Source organism: Muntiacus reevesi, chromosome 3, assembly GCF_963930625.1.
Source record: "Muntiacus reevesi chromosome 3, mMunRee1.1, whole genome shotgun sequence".
NCBI lineage: Eukaryota > Metazoa > Chordata > Mammalia > Artiodactyla > Cervidae > Muntiacus > Muntiacus reevesi.
The window spans coordinates 164,584,195-164,596,357 of NC_089251.1; the positions used below are offsets into that span (position 1 = coordinate 164,584,195).

Consider the following 12,163-nt stretch of genomic DNA (forward strand, 5'->3'; position numbering starts at 1 on the left):
ATTAGGCTGCCAGCACGTGAGAGGTGTCAGGGTGGTGATGTGGGAATGAATTGCAAAGGATGGTTGTAAGAGGTTTCAAAGGATGAAAAAGGATGTGCTTGGTTAGGCATCCAAGTTGACCTCAAGATTACAAGCCGGGAGATGACCACAGTCACCGAGAAAGATGTGTTAAATGGGAGCATTATTCAGGCCTTGTAGAGCTCCATGCTGACTGACCCCCCTGTCAGCGTGCCCAGCACAGGTGGCGGCTATCTTGGCTATGATGGATATTACATGTTGTGATTCTTGGACTCGCTTTATGCTTTTTGTAATTGAACAATTAAGATTGGGTTTGCAAACCTTTCTTAACCAATCCAAGTACACATCTAACTTCTCCCACCTTTTTTTTTTTTTGGACCTTAGGTTGACCCCAAAGATTGGCTTCCCATGGAGCGAGATCAGGAACATCTCTTTCAACGACAAGAAGTTTGTCATCAAGCCCATCGACAAGAAGGCTCCCGTAAGTCCATGACTGTTACCTTTGCTGTTTTTTCATTCTGGCAGCCATAATGCGTCTCCAAGATGACAGATTTCTGTGTGTGACAAGGAGCCAGTGATTTCAGAACTACCTGTGGAGGGGGGTGGCAGAGGGGAGGAGTTTGTTTTCTACTCGGAAATCTGTTCTTAAAAAAACTGCCGCTTGAAGGAGTTCTCTTACCCTTCTTAGAGCCTGTTGTGAATTTTGCCAAAATTACGGTTCAGAAAAGGACTTCATGTCTTGGGTAATTTTGGCTCCACAGGTAACAGCGTTAGGCTGGGAGACGCACGTCCAGGAGCCCTCCTGGACCTGGGTGCGCTTGCTGATGGTAGTGCTCAGGGGTCAGCATGTAGCATTGCCATCCAGCTGTTCCTCCCATGGGGGTTGGTCCTAAGGGAAAACCAGAGCGCTGAACACCATGGGGCCAAGTATTGTCCTTACTGAGAGACAGTTTCTGTACTCCTGCTGTTTGCAAACTCTTGACTCCTGCTCCATGAGTAGCTGAACATTTGTTTTAAATGAAACAAGTGTTTAATACAGACTCTCAGGCGCCATGGTAACAGGTCACATTAATATGCGGCACCACGAACCAAGGGTCATAGTGTCCCCGCGTGATGTGGGTGGTGACATGGGGTGGGGAGGAGAGCCTGCGACCTGGTGCAGGCTGCACTTGAGATGTTACTGATTGTTCAGAGCCTTTTTTAAGAAGTTTATGGACAGAAGTAGGAATTCTAGGTAGACTGTTGAAGAATTAAGTTGTATGTGCTTTCAAATTGGGTTTAAGTTTAGCTTTTGCAAAGCTGGAAGGATATAATCATAAACTCCCAAGCAGAGAAAATTGTAACGCACTGGGTTGAATTAGCCGAGTGTACTTTTACTATAATCTGGTTTTATGTGAAGCCGTCACTTAAAGGGGGAAAAAGGGAGAGACCTCTGCAGGTCGTGTGCTGCGTGTCAGGTGCGACTCTAGGATGGTGGGGACAGTGGAGCTGGGCGGGTCCTGCCCCAGGAGGTATAGACGCCAGTGGAGAGATGAAACGGGAAATGAGGGCAGTGCCCTCTGGCAGTGGATTTAACAGCGTCATTGCACTTAGCAACAAATCCAGAAACCCAAAGGTCGCCGTACCACACGGGGAGGGACCCCTGAGCCCATGTGGAGGGCAGCGCCCCCAGGGAGCCCCCAGCTGAGCCCCAGCCCCGCGCCCTGGCCCGGCGGCTCCTCCTTCCGGCCGGCCGCTCAGATACCCCAGTTTGGCACCACGTGTTGACTCCTGTGCTGGGACCTTCTGGTCGTGAACAGTCAAAGCCCTGACACAAGGGTGGGCCTGCTTTGGGCTGAGACAGCTGGCTCCCCTTGGAAAAGGGCCTCTGGTGTGTGCCCCATGGAAAAAGCAGAAGGGTGGAGACCTGCCCTTGACGGCAGGCCCTGCCCAGCCGATGGAAGCAGGGAGCAGCCCAGAGGCTCACTTGCTTCCTTGGGGCCTTGGATTCGCTTTCCTTGAGCCTTCCTGGTTTCTGTTTTGAGGATCTCATTCTCTGCCAGAGTTAGACAGCCTGCCCCGAGTTGCATCAGGAGGCCTGGACTGGAGACGTGGATTTAGAAATCTCTGAACGTTAGCCTCTAGTTTTTAACTTGAAGTCAGAAACTGGCCACCTGCAGAGGCCGCGCGGGAGTCCCCTCGTCTCCCGTGCACCGGTGCTCTCGCCACCCCCGGCACTCACAGCCCTGTGTCTGGGCGGCTGTGTTCTCCGGGAGCATCACCTGCAGTTCTGACCCTTGGTTGGTTTGTTTTTTTTAAGTGACATTTTTCATTAGTTTCTTTGCAAATACTTGGGAACCACAGCCAGGACCCACCTGGGTAGCAGGGCTGTGCAGTCACGAGAGGTGGCTTTCCCCTGTGTAACAGGAGAAAGGTGGGTGATAAAAATACCTGTTTCTCCCTGCTCCTTGGGAAGCCCGATGACTTAATAACAAGCGTGTGAAACCCCAAGGAGAGCCCTGCCCAGGAAGTCCGTGGGCTCTGTGGCTTGCCATCACTCCCTCCCCTACGTTTGGGGACAGGTGGAGAGACTGAGCCCTTCCTGGGTGTGTCGACCAGCTCGCCTGGCAGGTTCCTGTAGGCTTCAGGAGGGCTGGTCCTTTGTTTCAGACCACCCTCCCCTGTTCCAGTCTGGATGCGGAGGGCACTGGTTCCCAGGAGCAAGGAAAGCAGGAAGAGGAAGCAGATGACTGTAACTTTTAGGCAGAGTTTCTAAACCACACTGTTCCTCTGTCACCTGTGTTAGTCACACGGGTGACCAGGAGTCAAGAAAGAAGACTGTCCCAGACCCATGTGGTCGCAGAGTCAGGAAGCCCTTGGGTGCTGTGATTTCTGTTGTTTCCAAGAAGGCTTTCCAGTAGCGGTGTCATGAGGCAGCCCGAAGTCTGAGCCAGGCGTTTCTTGTATCGGCCAGCTTTCACTGTGCCAGATGCCTTTCTCAGTCCCTGGGAATATGCTGTGACTCAGTCCTGACAACAAAGCCACCAATTGTATAGCTGAAGACGCTGAGGCTCTCCGAGTGGCGGAGGGACTTGCCCAGGGTCATGGGGTCAGACACGGCAGGGCCGCGTGAACTGTCGCCCCACAAGTAGGTGTCCACTGGACACCCGAAACAGAGCGTGGGTTTGGTCCCGGCAAGGCAGAGGTGCGCGAACATGGCCCAGCGCGCCAAGAGGCCGACTCAGCCGGCAGGGCGTGGCGCTGGCAGCCCCGTGGCTGATGTCTCCCGTCGGCCACAGTGGGCACCAAAGTGACAACCCGCGGGCGTGTGGGATTCAACGTGACACGCCGAGGGGCGCCCATGGAGGCCTGCTCCCGGTGAGGGCGCAGCTGAGTGGAAGGGGGGCTCGGCCCGAAGGCCTTCACGGGCACCAGGTCATTCGTACAGGGTCCTGGGGCTGCCCAGCTGGTGCTGAAGCTCCGGCGGTGCCCTAGTTGGTGCGCTGGCAGTGGTGGGAAGTGAAAGGTTGAGGCGGAGGAGAGGGAAACTCAAATAGGAGAAGTTGCGCTGTCCAGGCAAGAATCAAGGATGGGGCCATCAGAGGCTGGAGGAGGATGTCAGCCGCTGGTCCAGCCGTGGGGTTCCTGTGTGTGCACACACAGGCGTGCGCTGACCACACATACTCCCTCTGCTTGTCCTAGAGGATGCTCGCCCCCTGGCACCGAGGACACCCCCTCCTCGCGTTGCTGGGGTCAGCGGCTTTCCACTGGGTGGGGTCAGGTTTGGGAGAAGCAAGCCAGAGACCCCGCATCCCCGAGTCAGCGTCCACGCTGCTCTGTCCCGCAGGACTTCGTGTTCTACGCGCCCCGCCTGCGGATCAACAAGCGGATCCTGCAGCTCTGCATGGGGAACCACGAGCTGTACATGCGCCGCCGGAAGCCCGACACCATTGAGGTGCAACAGATGAAGGCCCAGGCCCGGGAGGAGAAGCACCAGAAGCAGCTGGAGAGGTGAGGGGGCGGGGCGATTAGAAGGGGCGGGGTGGCGGTGGGGAGGGGCGGGGCGATTAGAAGGGGCGGGGCAGAGTGGGGATCCCAGCGTGCGGGCCCCCCGAGGCGGGGAGCCATCAGGGCGGCCGGGGTCAGTGCGCTGTCACCTGTGTCCTCTGCTGGGTGGACGTGGGGTTGGTGAGGGGCTGGGGCGAGCAGGCTGCTGTGTGGACACCATGCTTACCTTCCCCTCTTGGAAACAGGCAGCAGTTGGAAACCGAGAAGAAGAGGAGAGAAACCGTGGAGAGAGAAAAAGAGCAGATGATGCGTGAGAAGGAGGAACTGATGCTCAGGCTTCAGGACTACGAGGAAAAAACCAGGAAGGCGGAGAAAGGTGGGCGGGGCCTCCTGGGAGGAGGGGCTCTGGGCCGGTTGTGATGGGAGGGTTGGATCGTGGGCACACAGGCAACCCGGAGGGACCCCTCTCCGTTAAGCTCACACCCAAAGTGGTGATTGGGATTAGAAGCTAGTTCTGCGGGTTCTGTGCCGAATGCTGCTGGACGTAAACCTTTTAAATTTCCCCGGGGTCCCGTGGGGTGAGGTTTGAATTATCCCCCTGTTCCTGATGAGGATGTGGAGGTTCGCGGAGGCAGAGCGCTCTGCTGAGCTCACCCGAGCCCTGCTGCACTGCCCACCTTCTAAGCCGAGAGCCGAGGGAGTGGTCCCGATCTCCTGAGTTTGAGGAGAGCAGCCGGGCGAGGATTCAGCCAGCCCGGAGGGGGGGGGGGGTGTCCTCACCGTGGGGATGTGGTCCTCTGTACCCTGAGGAACCAGTCGCCCAGTGTTCCCCGCAGGGTCTTTGGGAGGAGCGGCCCCGAACCCGGTCCCCTGCTCCGCAGCATAGGGGTGATTCCTGCCACGGTCCCACCTGGTCCCCTGAGGGGAAATCGGGGCAGGACTTGAGGGTTCCTGACCGCACCTCGAGCAGCTCTGGTTCTGCGCTCTCTCTAGAGCTCTCCGACCAGATCCAGAGAGCCCTGAAGCTGGAGGAGGAGAGGAAGCGGGCCCAGGAGGAGGCGGGGCGCCTGGAGGCTGACCGCCTGGCCGCGCTGCGCGCCAAGGAGGAGCTGGAGAAGCAGGCAGCCGACCAGATCAAGAGCCAGGAGCAGCTGGTAGGAGCCTCTGGTCTCATGCTGGGTTACAGGGAGGCTGCCCCTGGGGACTGGCAGAGTGACACCTGCCTGATGATCGTTTGTACATTACAGCGGGGCTGTAAAGTGATCTGAGGGTGTAAGGTGGCCGGTGGGGAGGGAGCCCCGCAGTGGTTGGGCCTTGGGTGGGGGGATGGACTCGGCAGCCCCGGCGAGGCGCAGCCTCAGACACTGCGGGCGATGGACACTGCTGGCCAGGGATGGGGCACCATATACCAAAATATGTGAGCCTTCCTTCACGTGTGGCGTGCTGAAACCGTTCCGGAAATAATCTGGGCTTCCGTTCCTTCCTCAGGCCACGGAGCTCGCCGAGTACACGGCCAAGATCGCCCTCCTGGAGGAGGCGCGGCGGCGCAAGGAGAACGAGGTGGAAGAGTGGCAGCTCCGGGTGAGCGCGGGGCGCCGGCAAGGCGGGGCGGGGGCTCAGCCGGGACACCACTTTCTGGGCTCAGGACGCCCTGTCGGGAACTAGCTTTAAGTCAGATTACATGCGTGCCCCCAGGACGCCCAGAGTCCGGCCCTGAGCCCTTCTGCCGCTCCTAACATGCCTCCCCGCGGTGTGGGGGAAGACTTGCACCCTGAGGGGTCTCCAGCCCCCGCGAGTCCAGCTCTGGCTACTCCTTCCTGTACCATGGGTGGGCGGCCTCACCTCTGAGGCTCCGTTCCCTGTTGCAGAGCCAGGACGAGCATTACCTAGCTTGTGGGGTATCCAAACCCCCCACCCAGAGGTTTAGTCAGTTGCTGCTGTAATAGACCCGCATCCTTCCTGCGGACAGACTGCATGCACGGTCCCCGGGGCTGCTGCTGAGTTCGGAGGGTAGACCTCTGCCAGGCTGCGGGGCTCCTCTCCCCTCACCAGCCCTTTTCCACACTTCCTCACCTGCGGTGGCCCCCTCCCCCTCATGGGGGACCCCCATCCCCCAACCCGAGTTGTGTCCAGAAGACTCTGGTCCTTGAGTTTTTGAGGAAAGTGCTCAAGTATTAAATGAGAGAAGTGGGTTACAAAACAGGTACAAACTAAACACATCTCCAGGGTCAGGATGGTGGTGCGGTGTCTCCTCCCCCACCCCTGCCCAAGCTGCTGGGAGGATTATGGGGTGAGAAAGGGTGTGAACCACCTGCTGACAGGCAGGGAGGAGCTTGATAAGCAATGCCCAGCCTGCCACTGGGGGAAAGTAAAATCCAACATCAAAAAGCCTTCAGTGGCTGGAGGGCTTCATCATATTTTTTTCAAAAGTATATACAATAAGCATATACAGGGACTGTAAAGAAGTTATAGTCCTTAGAAAAGTGTCTACGTTCTCTCAGTGCCGCGGGCGCAGTTGACCCGGGTCTCCAGACCTGGGGGCAGCTGCACAGACGGTGGACCGGCCACCAGGTCAGCCAGAGCCTGGCCCTCGGCTCAGCGCTGCTGCAGCCCGCGCATCCAGCGGGCGGGGGAAGGGAGGGTGCAGGATCTTGCTCTCCCCACCGACAGTGGGCCTTCATTTAAAAGGTGGTTCCTAAGGATTCAAGCCCGAGGTTCTCTGTGAACGTTCTCACCTCCCTCTCAATCTGCTTCCAAAGGCCAAGGAAGCCCAGGATGACCTGGTGAAGACCCGGGAGGAGCTGCACCTGGTGATGACTGCGCCCCCGCCGCCGCCGGCGTACGAGCCGGTGAACTACCACGTGCACGAGGGCCCGCAGGAGGAGGGCACGGAGCTGAGCGCCGAGCTGTCCAGCGAGGGCATCCTGGACGACCGCAACGAGGAGAAGCGCATCACGGAGGCCGAGAAGAATGAGCGAGTGCAGCGGCAGCTGATGGTGAGGGCCGCAGGGCCGGGGGCCGGGCGGGGGTGTGGAGCGCCCCGGGCGGCTCATGGAGCTGACCATGGGCCGCTGGAGCTGACCTCGGGCCGCTTCCCCTTGCAGACTCTGACCAGTGAGCTGTCCCAGGCCAGAGACGAGAACAAGCGGACCCACAACGACATCATCCACAACGAGAACATGAGGCAAGGCCGGGACAAGTACAAGACGCTGCGGCAGATCCGGCAAGGCAACACCAAGCAGCGCATCGACGAGTTCGAGGCCATGTGAGGGGCCGGGCCTCGGCGCCGCCCCGCGCCCCCGGCCCTGCGCCGCCCCCTCCCGGCTCCGCCCCGCCCCTCCCGGCTCCGCCCCGCGCCCCTGGCCCCGCCCCGCCCCTCCCGGCTGGGGTCCTTACAGAGAGAGCCGTCACTTCAGTGGGCGTGTTCTGGGGCTGGGACCGGCGGCAGTTTCCCTGGTTTATTTTTTCCAATTGTATCATAGTGCCAAACAGGCCTGATTCTTATTTTTATTGAATCACTTCCTGTTTTGTTTTTTTTTTTTTTGCTTGGAGCAGGACGAAATCAATTAAGGAAAGATGCCTGTAAAGTCTGAAATAACTAACTCCTCCATGCTGGCATGTGTGATACAGATTCAGTATAATTAAAACCACATCGTGGCTTATATTCTGTGCCATACTTTTTTTCTATCTGAAATTAGCTGAAATTGATTTTCTTCTTGATTTCTATGAAGGATCCACCTCTGTATATTTGTTTTTTGAAGGGTGAAAAATTTGACGCACTCCCTTACGCACGCACACCATTTCCTTCCTCCAGGCCTTCAGTTCAGTTGACGAAATCCTGTGATCATTCGATTCCTCAGGATAAACAATGCTGGATACTGTACTCTGGATAAATTTTTTTTTTTTTGCTTGACAGGTAGAGGGCTACATTGTTGGACTTACACACCTAAATAATGATCAGCTATAGAGCATAGTATTTATATGTAAGCGATAACGTGGGTTTGTAACATTAGTTTAAAAAAAGGGAAAGTTTCATTCTGTATATTTTGTTACCTTTTACAGAATAATAAAAGAATTACATGTTAAAAACCACGGCCCTGAATCTGACATGACCTGAGGGCAGTAAGGAGGCTGGTCGACTGCTGGCTTCACATCTGGGAAATGACTTTTTTTTTGGTTTTGCTTTTAGTGTTCTTTTTGTGTGTAACTGACTATGCGCGCATTTGAATTTTCTATCAGAGCTGCTTATTTACGAAAGCCACACAGGCTGTTATAACTCGAAGCCACACAGGCTGTTATAACTCGGACACCAGCCGTGAGGGCCCTTCTGACCTGGTTAGGATCTCACTCCTTCCACAGGCAGAACCTGCTCTGACCTCCTCCTGCTCCCGAGCACCCCTGCGGAGAGCCGGTAGCTGCCTGCTCATTCCCGGCCTTCCTGTCCTTTCCCCTTGAGACATCCTGCGGGGATGAACCCGTGGCAGGTGTCTCCAGGCAGGCGCTGGAGCGGCAAGGGGCCTTTCTCTGACCCGCTGTCTGCACAGGCTGGCAGCTGCACTGAGAGGCCGGCATTCCTCAGGTGACCCTTACCTGGCCGAAATGACTCCCAGCTGATCGCCTCCAGAAAGTTTTCCACAGCCAAGGGGGAAGGAATTAAATACTCACCATGGTCTTTCCTCTTTGAGACACATAATTTCACTATTTGCTAAGCACAGGGGAACCAGGGTACCTGGTGCACATTTATTGAAAACTGGTCATTTTGTACATCTCTCAAAGCACAGACAACCAACCTGAGACTCAGTAAGGTGTATGCATCGATGACTGATCTGTTTAACTTAAATACACACGGAAGGGTCTGGAAGAATGTCTCGGTGGTGGGCTGGCTACAGACGGGCAGGTTCACACTGTGAGGGGCCCCGCAGCACCTGAGCAGCAGTCAGCGCAGGATGAGGGTCATGTCTGTCCACAGGTTGGGGCTGGAAAGAACTTTCTGCCACTGGAGCTTTGCCTGTGAGCTTGTGTGTGCACCGCCGGGCAGGTCCTCCTCTGTGTGAGCGAAGGGACAGGTTGGTTAGTGATGGCTGAGGGATGCCCACCGGCCCTTCTCAGCAAAGTGGAAAATACCTTTTCTCTGCAACTTCAGACCATATGAAAACGTGCCCTGCCAGCGAGTAAGGGAGGGGACCCACCCCCCAACAGCAGGTGTGGACACGCTCAGGTGTGCTCCCCAGGGGCCGACAGGCCTCCAAAAGCCTGAGGCGTCTTCCCTGCGGTTTGGAGGTGAGAGGACAGCTTTGGGTTGTTTCTTCCAGAAGGGGGTCAAACGTCTTAATGTATCATTGTGGCCGCAGACGGGCAGGGAGCCAGACCAACCAGGGCCAGGCTAGCTTGCAGAGAGGAGCTGCCCTCTGTGAGAAGAGGGTGCCGTGGACAGGGTTCCTTTTAAAACTAATCTAACCGTGAGTCTGGTTTCTTCCCAATGGTCTCAGAGGCCCTGGGAGTGTGTCTGGATATCCTGGTCGTCACAGCATTTTGGGAGCCTTGCTGCCCCAGGAAAAGCCAGCAGCACTCGCTCCGTTAATGAAATCTTTTCTGAATTGCCGTTTGTTTGGGTTAAGAAGATATTCTCCTTTAAGACAGTAATCCTTTCATGATTGACGCCAGAAACAAAAGCAAAGGCTGTACCCAGCCCATTTTGAGACCTGTAAGTTTTTGTTTCTTTAGCAGATCTAAATCCGATTTAAATCGTTGAAATACTTTGCTGTATTACCGCTCAGTTGTAAAAACTAGACTAACTGCCATGCATGGTGGGTAAGGAGAAGGCAACCCACTCCAGTACTCTTGCCTGGAGAAGCCCATGGACAGAGGAGCGTGGCGGGCTACAGTCCGTGGGGTCGCAAGAGTCGGACACAACCAGGCAGTTTCAAAGCCAATTAAGTTACCTGCCACCATGGAAACAGGTTTTCTTTTTAATGGTATGAATGCTAGAATGGTCACTAAAGATCAGACAGACTTACTCAAACCAAGCCTGGCGCCTCCCAGGAAGCGGTCATTCACCCCGAAGGTGGCCTGGTCCCAAACGGTCAGTTCTAGGCTGGACTGCCTCAGCTGCGAAGGGGTGACGCCTTTGAAAACGAAGGAATGCTTCCACTGGGGACAGGCTTGCTTCTTCAGGACGGGGGACTTGAGTCTCAACCTCTGCTGGTCTGGCAGAGTGAGACAGCTGCATAGGCAAACAGATTCAAAACCACGTTAAGCTCGGCCCGCCACACACCCCCACTCCCTGCTGGTACTTGCTCCTTGGTGAGACCAAGTGCTCAGAAAGTGCTCATAAACCTGCCGCAGAACAAAAACTGTAAGCAAGGAGCGAGCATGGGAATTGTGAGACCTGGCTCTGTGATCTCTCACTAGGATCTTCCAACTTTCAGAGTGGACTTCTGCTCTGAGGATTAAGGGTGCTTTGGGATTCTGGGCCACGTGGCCCTAGTCTTAATCTGCCTCCTCTGTGTGACCACCATCAGGCCACAAGGAGGCTACCCAGGGAGCAGCACTCTGCACACGTTATCTCCTTTAACCCTGTTCTCAGACAAAAGAAATCCAGGAGGGCTAAGTCAGTCGCTTGCTCAAGGTCGTACAGATAAGTGGCAGGCTTAGGACACGAACCCAGTTCTATCTAGACAAGGGAAGCCGTCATTTTCCCATTATGTCACCAACTGGGGATTTAGCAGTTCTGTATAATTATTAACGGTGTTTGCTTTACTTTTGGAGACACCATGAAACGCGTAGTGAATGAGACAGGCAGTCATCCATCTTACTATTAATCCAAGAGGAGATGTCAGTGTCAAGCGAAAGAAATATTTACTAACCGTGTTGCTTTCTGCATGTTCCCCTCAGTCACTGGCGCTGTCACCAGTGTCATGGGAAGGACTGATAAGATTTGGGTTTAGTTTAAAACGTATTCCAAATTTAGCTTCAGCATGCCTGAGTACCATGAATTCTTGGAAACTAGTCTTTAACACACATTATGTTGGGTTTTCATAGGAAAGCTAAAATAAGAAGTTTAAAGTGGCTTCACTTTTGGTGTGCGCTTACAGGGACAATACCATATGTGTCATGAAAGCGAAAGTGAAGTCGCTCAGTCGTGTCTGACTCTCTGCAACCCCGTGGACTGTAGCCCACCAGGCTCCTCTGTCCACGGGATTCTTCAGGCAAGAATACTGGAGTGGGTAGCCGTTCCCTTCTCCAGGGGATCTTCCCCGACCCAGGGATCGAACCCGGGTCTCCTGCATCACCGTCAGATCCTTTAGCATCTGAGCCACCAGGGAAGCCCTGCCTGTATGTGTGATGGCCATCAGTAAATAATGATTGATTACAATGGAATACCTACCCCTTAACAAATGAGTTTAAGGTGCCATCTGACCGCACAGGTAGATTCTTGGCTCCCAGCACCACCAAACAGAGCTGACCGTTCTGTGATGGCTCGTCTCCTGTCCCTAGAAGGAAAGCTGGCATTTACCATCAACCCGACTTCTACAGCATGCAAGGCCATCCCCTCAAAGTGGTAGCTTAACCAGAGGATGTGTTACAACCCTCAGGTCCCCAGAACGAGAGAGCAGAGGATCACGTCTACCATGCGTGGCTCCCCTGGCCCTGCTCACATGCTGCCCACTGCATCATCAGGGAAGGATTCAAAACCCAGGCACCCAGCAGCTGCCAAGAAGCATGAAGAGCCAAGGAGAGGAGGCGACAGGAGCTTTAGCCAATTGTAGCCAGTGGGCTGGGAAAGAGACCTCTGTCCAGGGGCTATGATGACCACAGGGTGTGAGCTACTGGTCTGCTGGGGGTCCTGCAAGCATGGGCAGCAGAATTCCCTCTTCTATCAAACAGGAGATCACTAACAGGGAAGCCTGGTGTGCTGCAGTCCATGGGGTTGCACGACTTAGCAGCTGAGAACATTGCTAATAACGGGGAATTGCTTCCTCTCCGGTCTTCACTCTCCACCCTCCCCACTTTCCTCCCCCGTTATCTGAGTCAGTTACACCTCGTGAAGCTGAGGACGGTGAACCCTCCTCCCTTCGGAGCAGCCACTGCCCACGTGGCGCGGGAGCAGGGAGCCGGTCACTGGGAGCCTGGCAGGCACTTCAGCCTGGAGTTGGAG

General features: G+C 55.4%; 2 protein-coding genes across 7 annotated transcripts in view; one reads left to right on the plus strand and one right to left on the minus strand.

Moving 5' to 3' along the window:
- EZR (ezrin) overlaps positions 1-8,094 on the plus strand; it is a 45,241-nt gene extending 37,147 nt beyond the window's left edge. For 2 of the 4 annotated variants that reach the window (XM_065931046.1, XM_065931045.1), the window contains exons 8-12: positions 403-499; positions 3,845-4,008; positions 4,251-4,381; positions 4,999-5,159; positions 5,494-6,749. In XM_065931046.1, the coding sequence (XP_065787118.1) occupies positions 403-499; positions 3,845-4,008; positions 4,251-4,381; positions 4,999-5,159; positions 5,494-5,670 (730 nt within the window). In that variant the 3' untranslated portion in view covers positions 5,671-6,749. The other 2 variants (XM_065931047.1, XM_065931044.1) reach the window with 2 other exon arrangements.
- Positions 8,095-8,707: 613 nt separating this feature from the next.
- Positions 8,708-12,163, minus strand: part of SYTL3 (synaptotagmin like 3) — a 90,720-nt gene continuing 87,264 nt past the window's right edge. For all 3 annotated transcript variants that reach the window (XM_065927745.1, XM_065927744.1, XM_065927746.1), the window contains 3 exons: positions 11,393-11,498; positions 10,023-10,228; positions 8,708-9,051 (listed from right to left, as the gene is read on the minus strand). In XM_065927745.1, the coding sequence (XP_065783817.1) occupies positions 8,942-9,051; positions 10,023-10,228; positions 11,393-11,498 (422 nt within the window). In that variant the 3' untranslated portion in view covers positions 8,708-8,941. The remainder of the gene's footprint in view (positions 9,052-10,022; positions 10,229-11,392; positions 11,499-12,163) is intronic.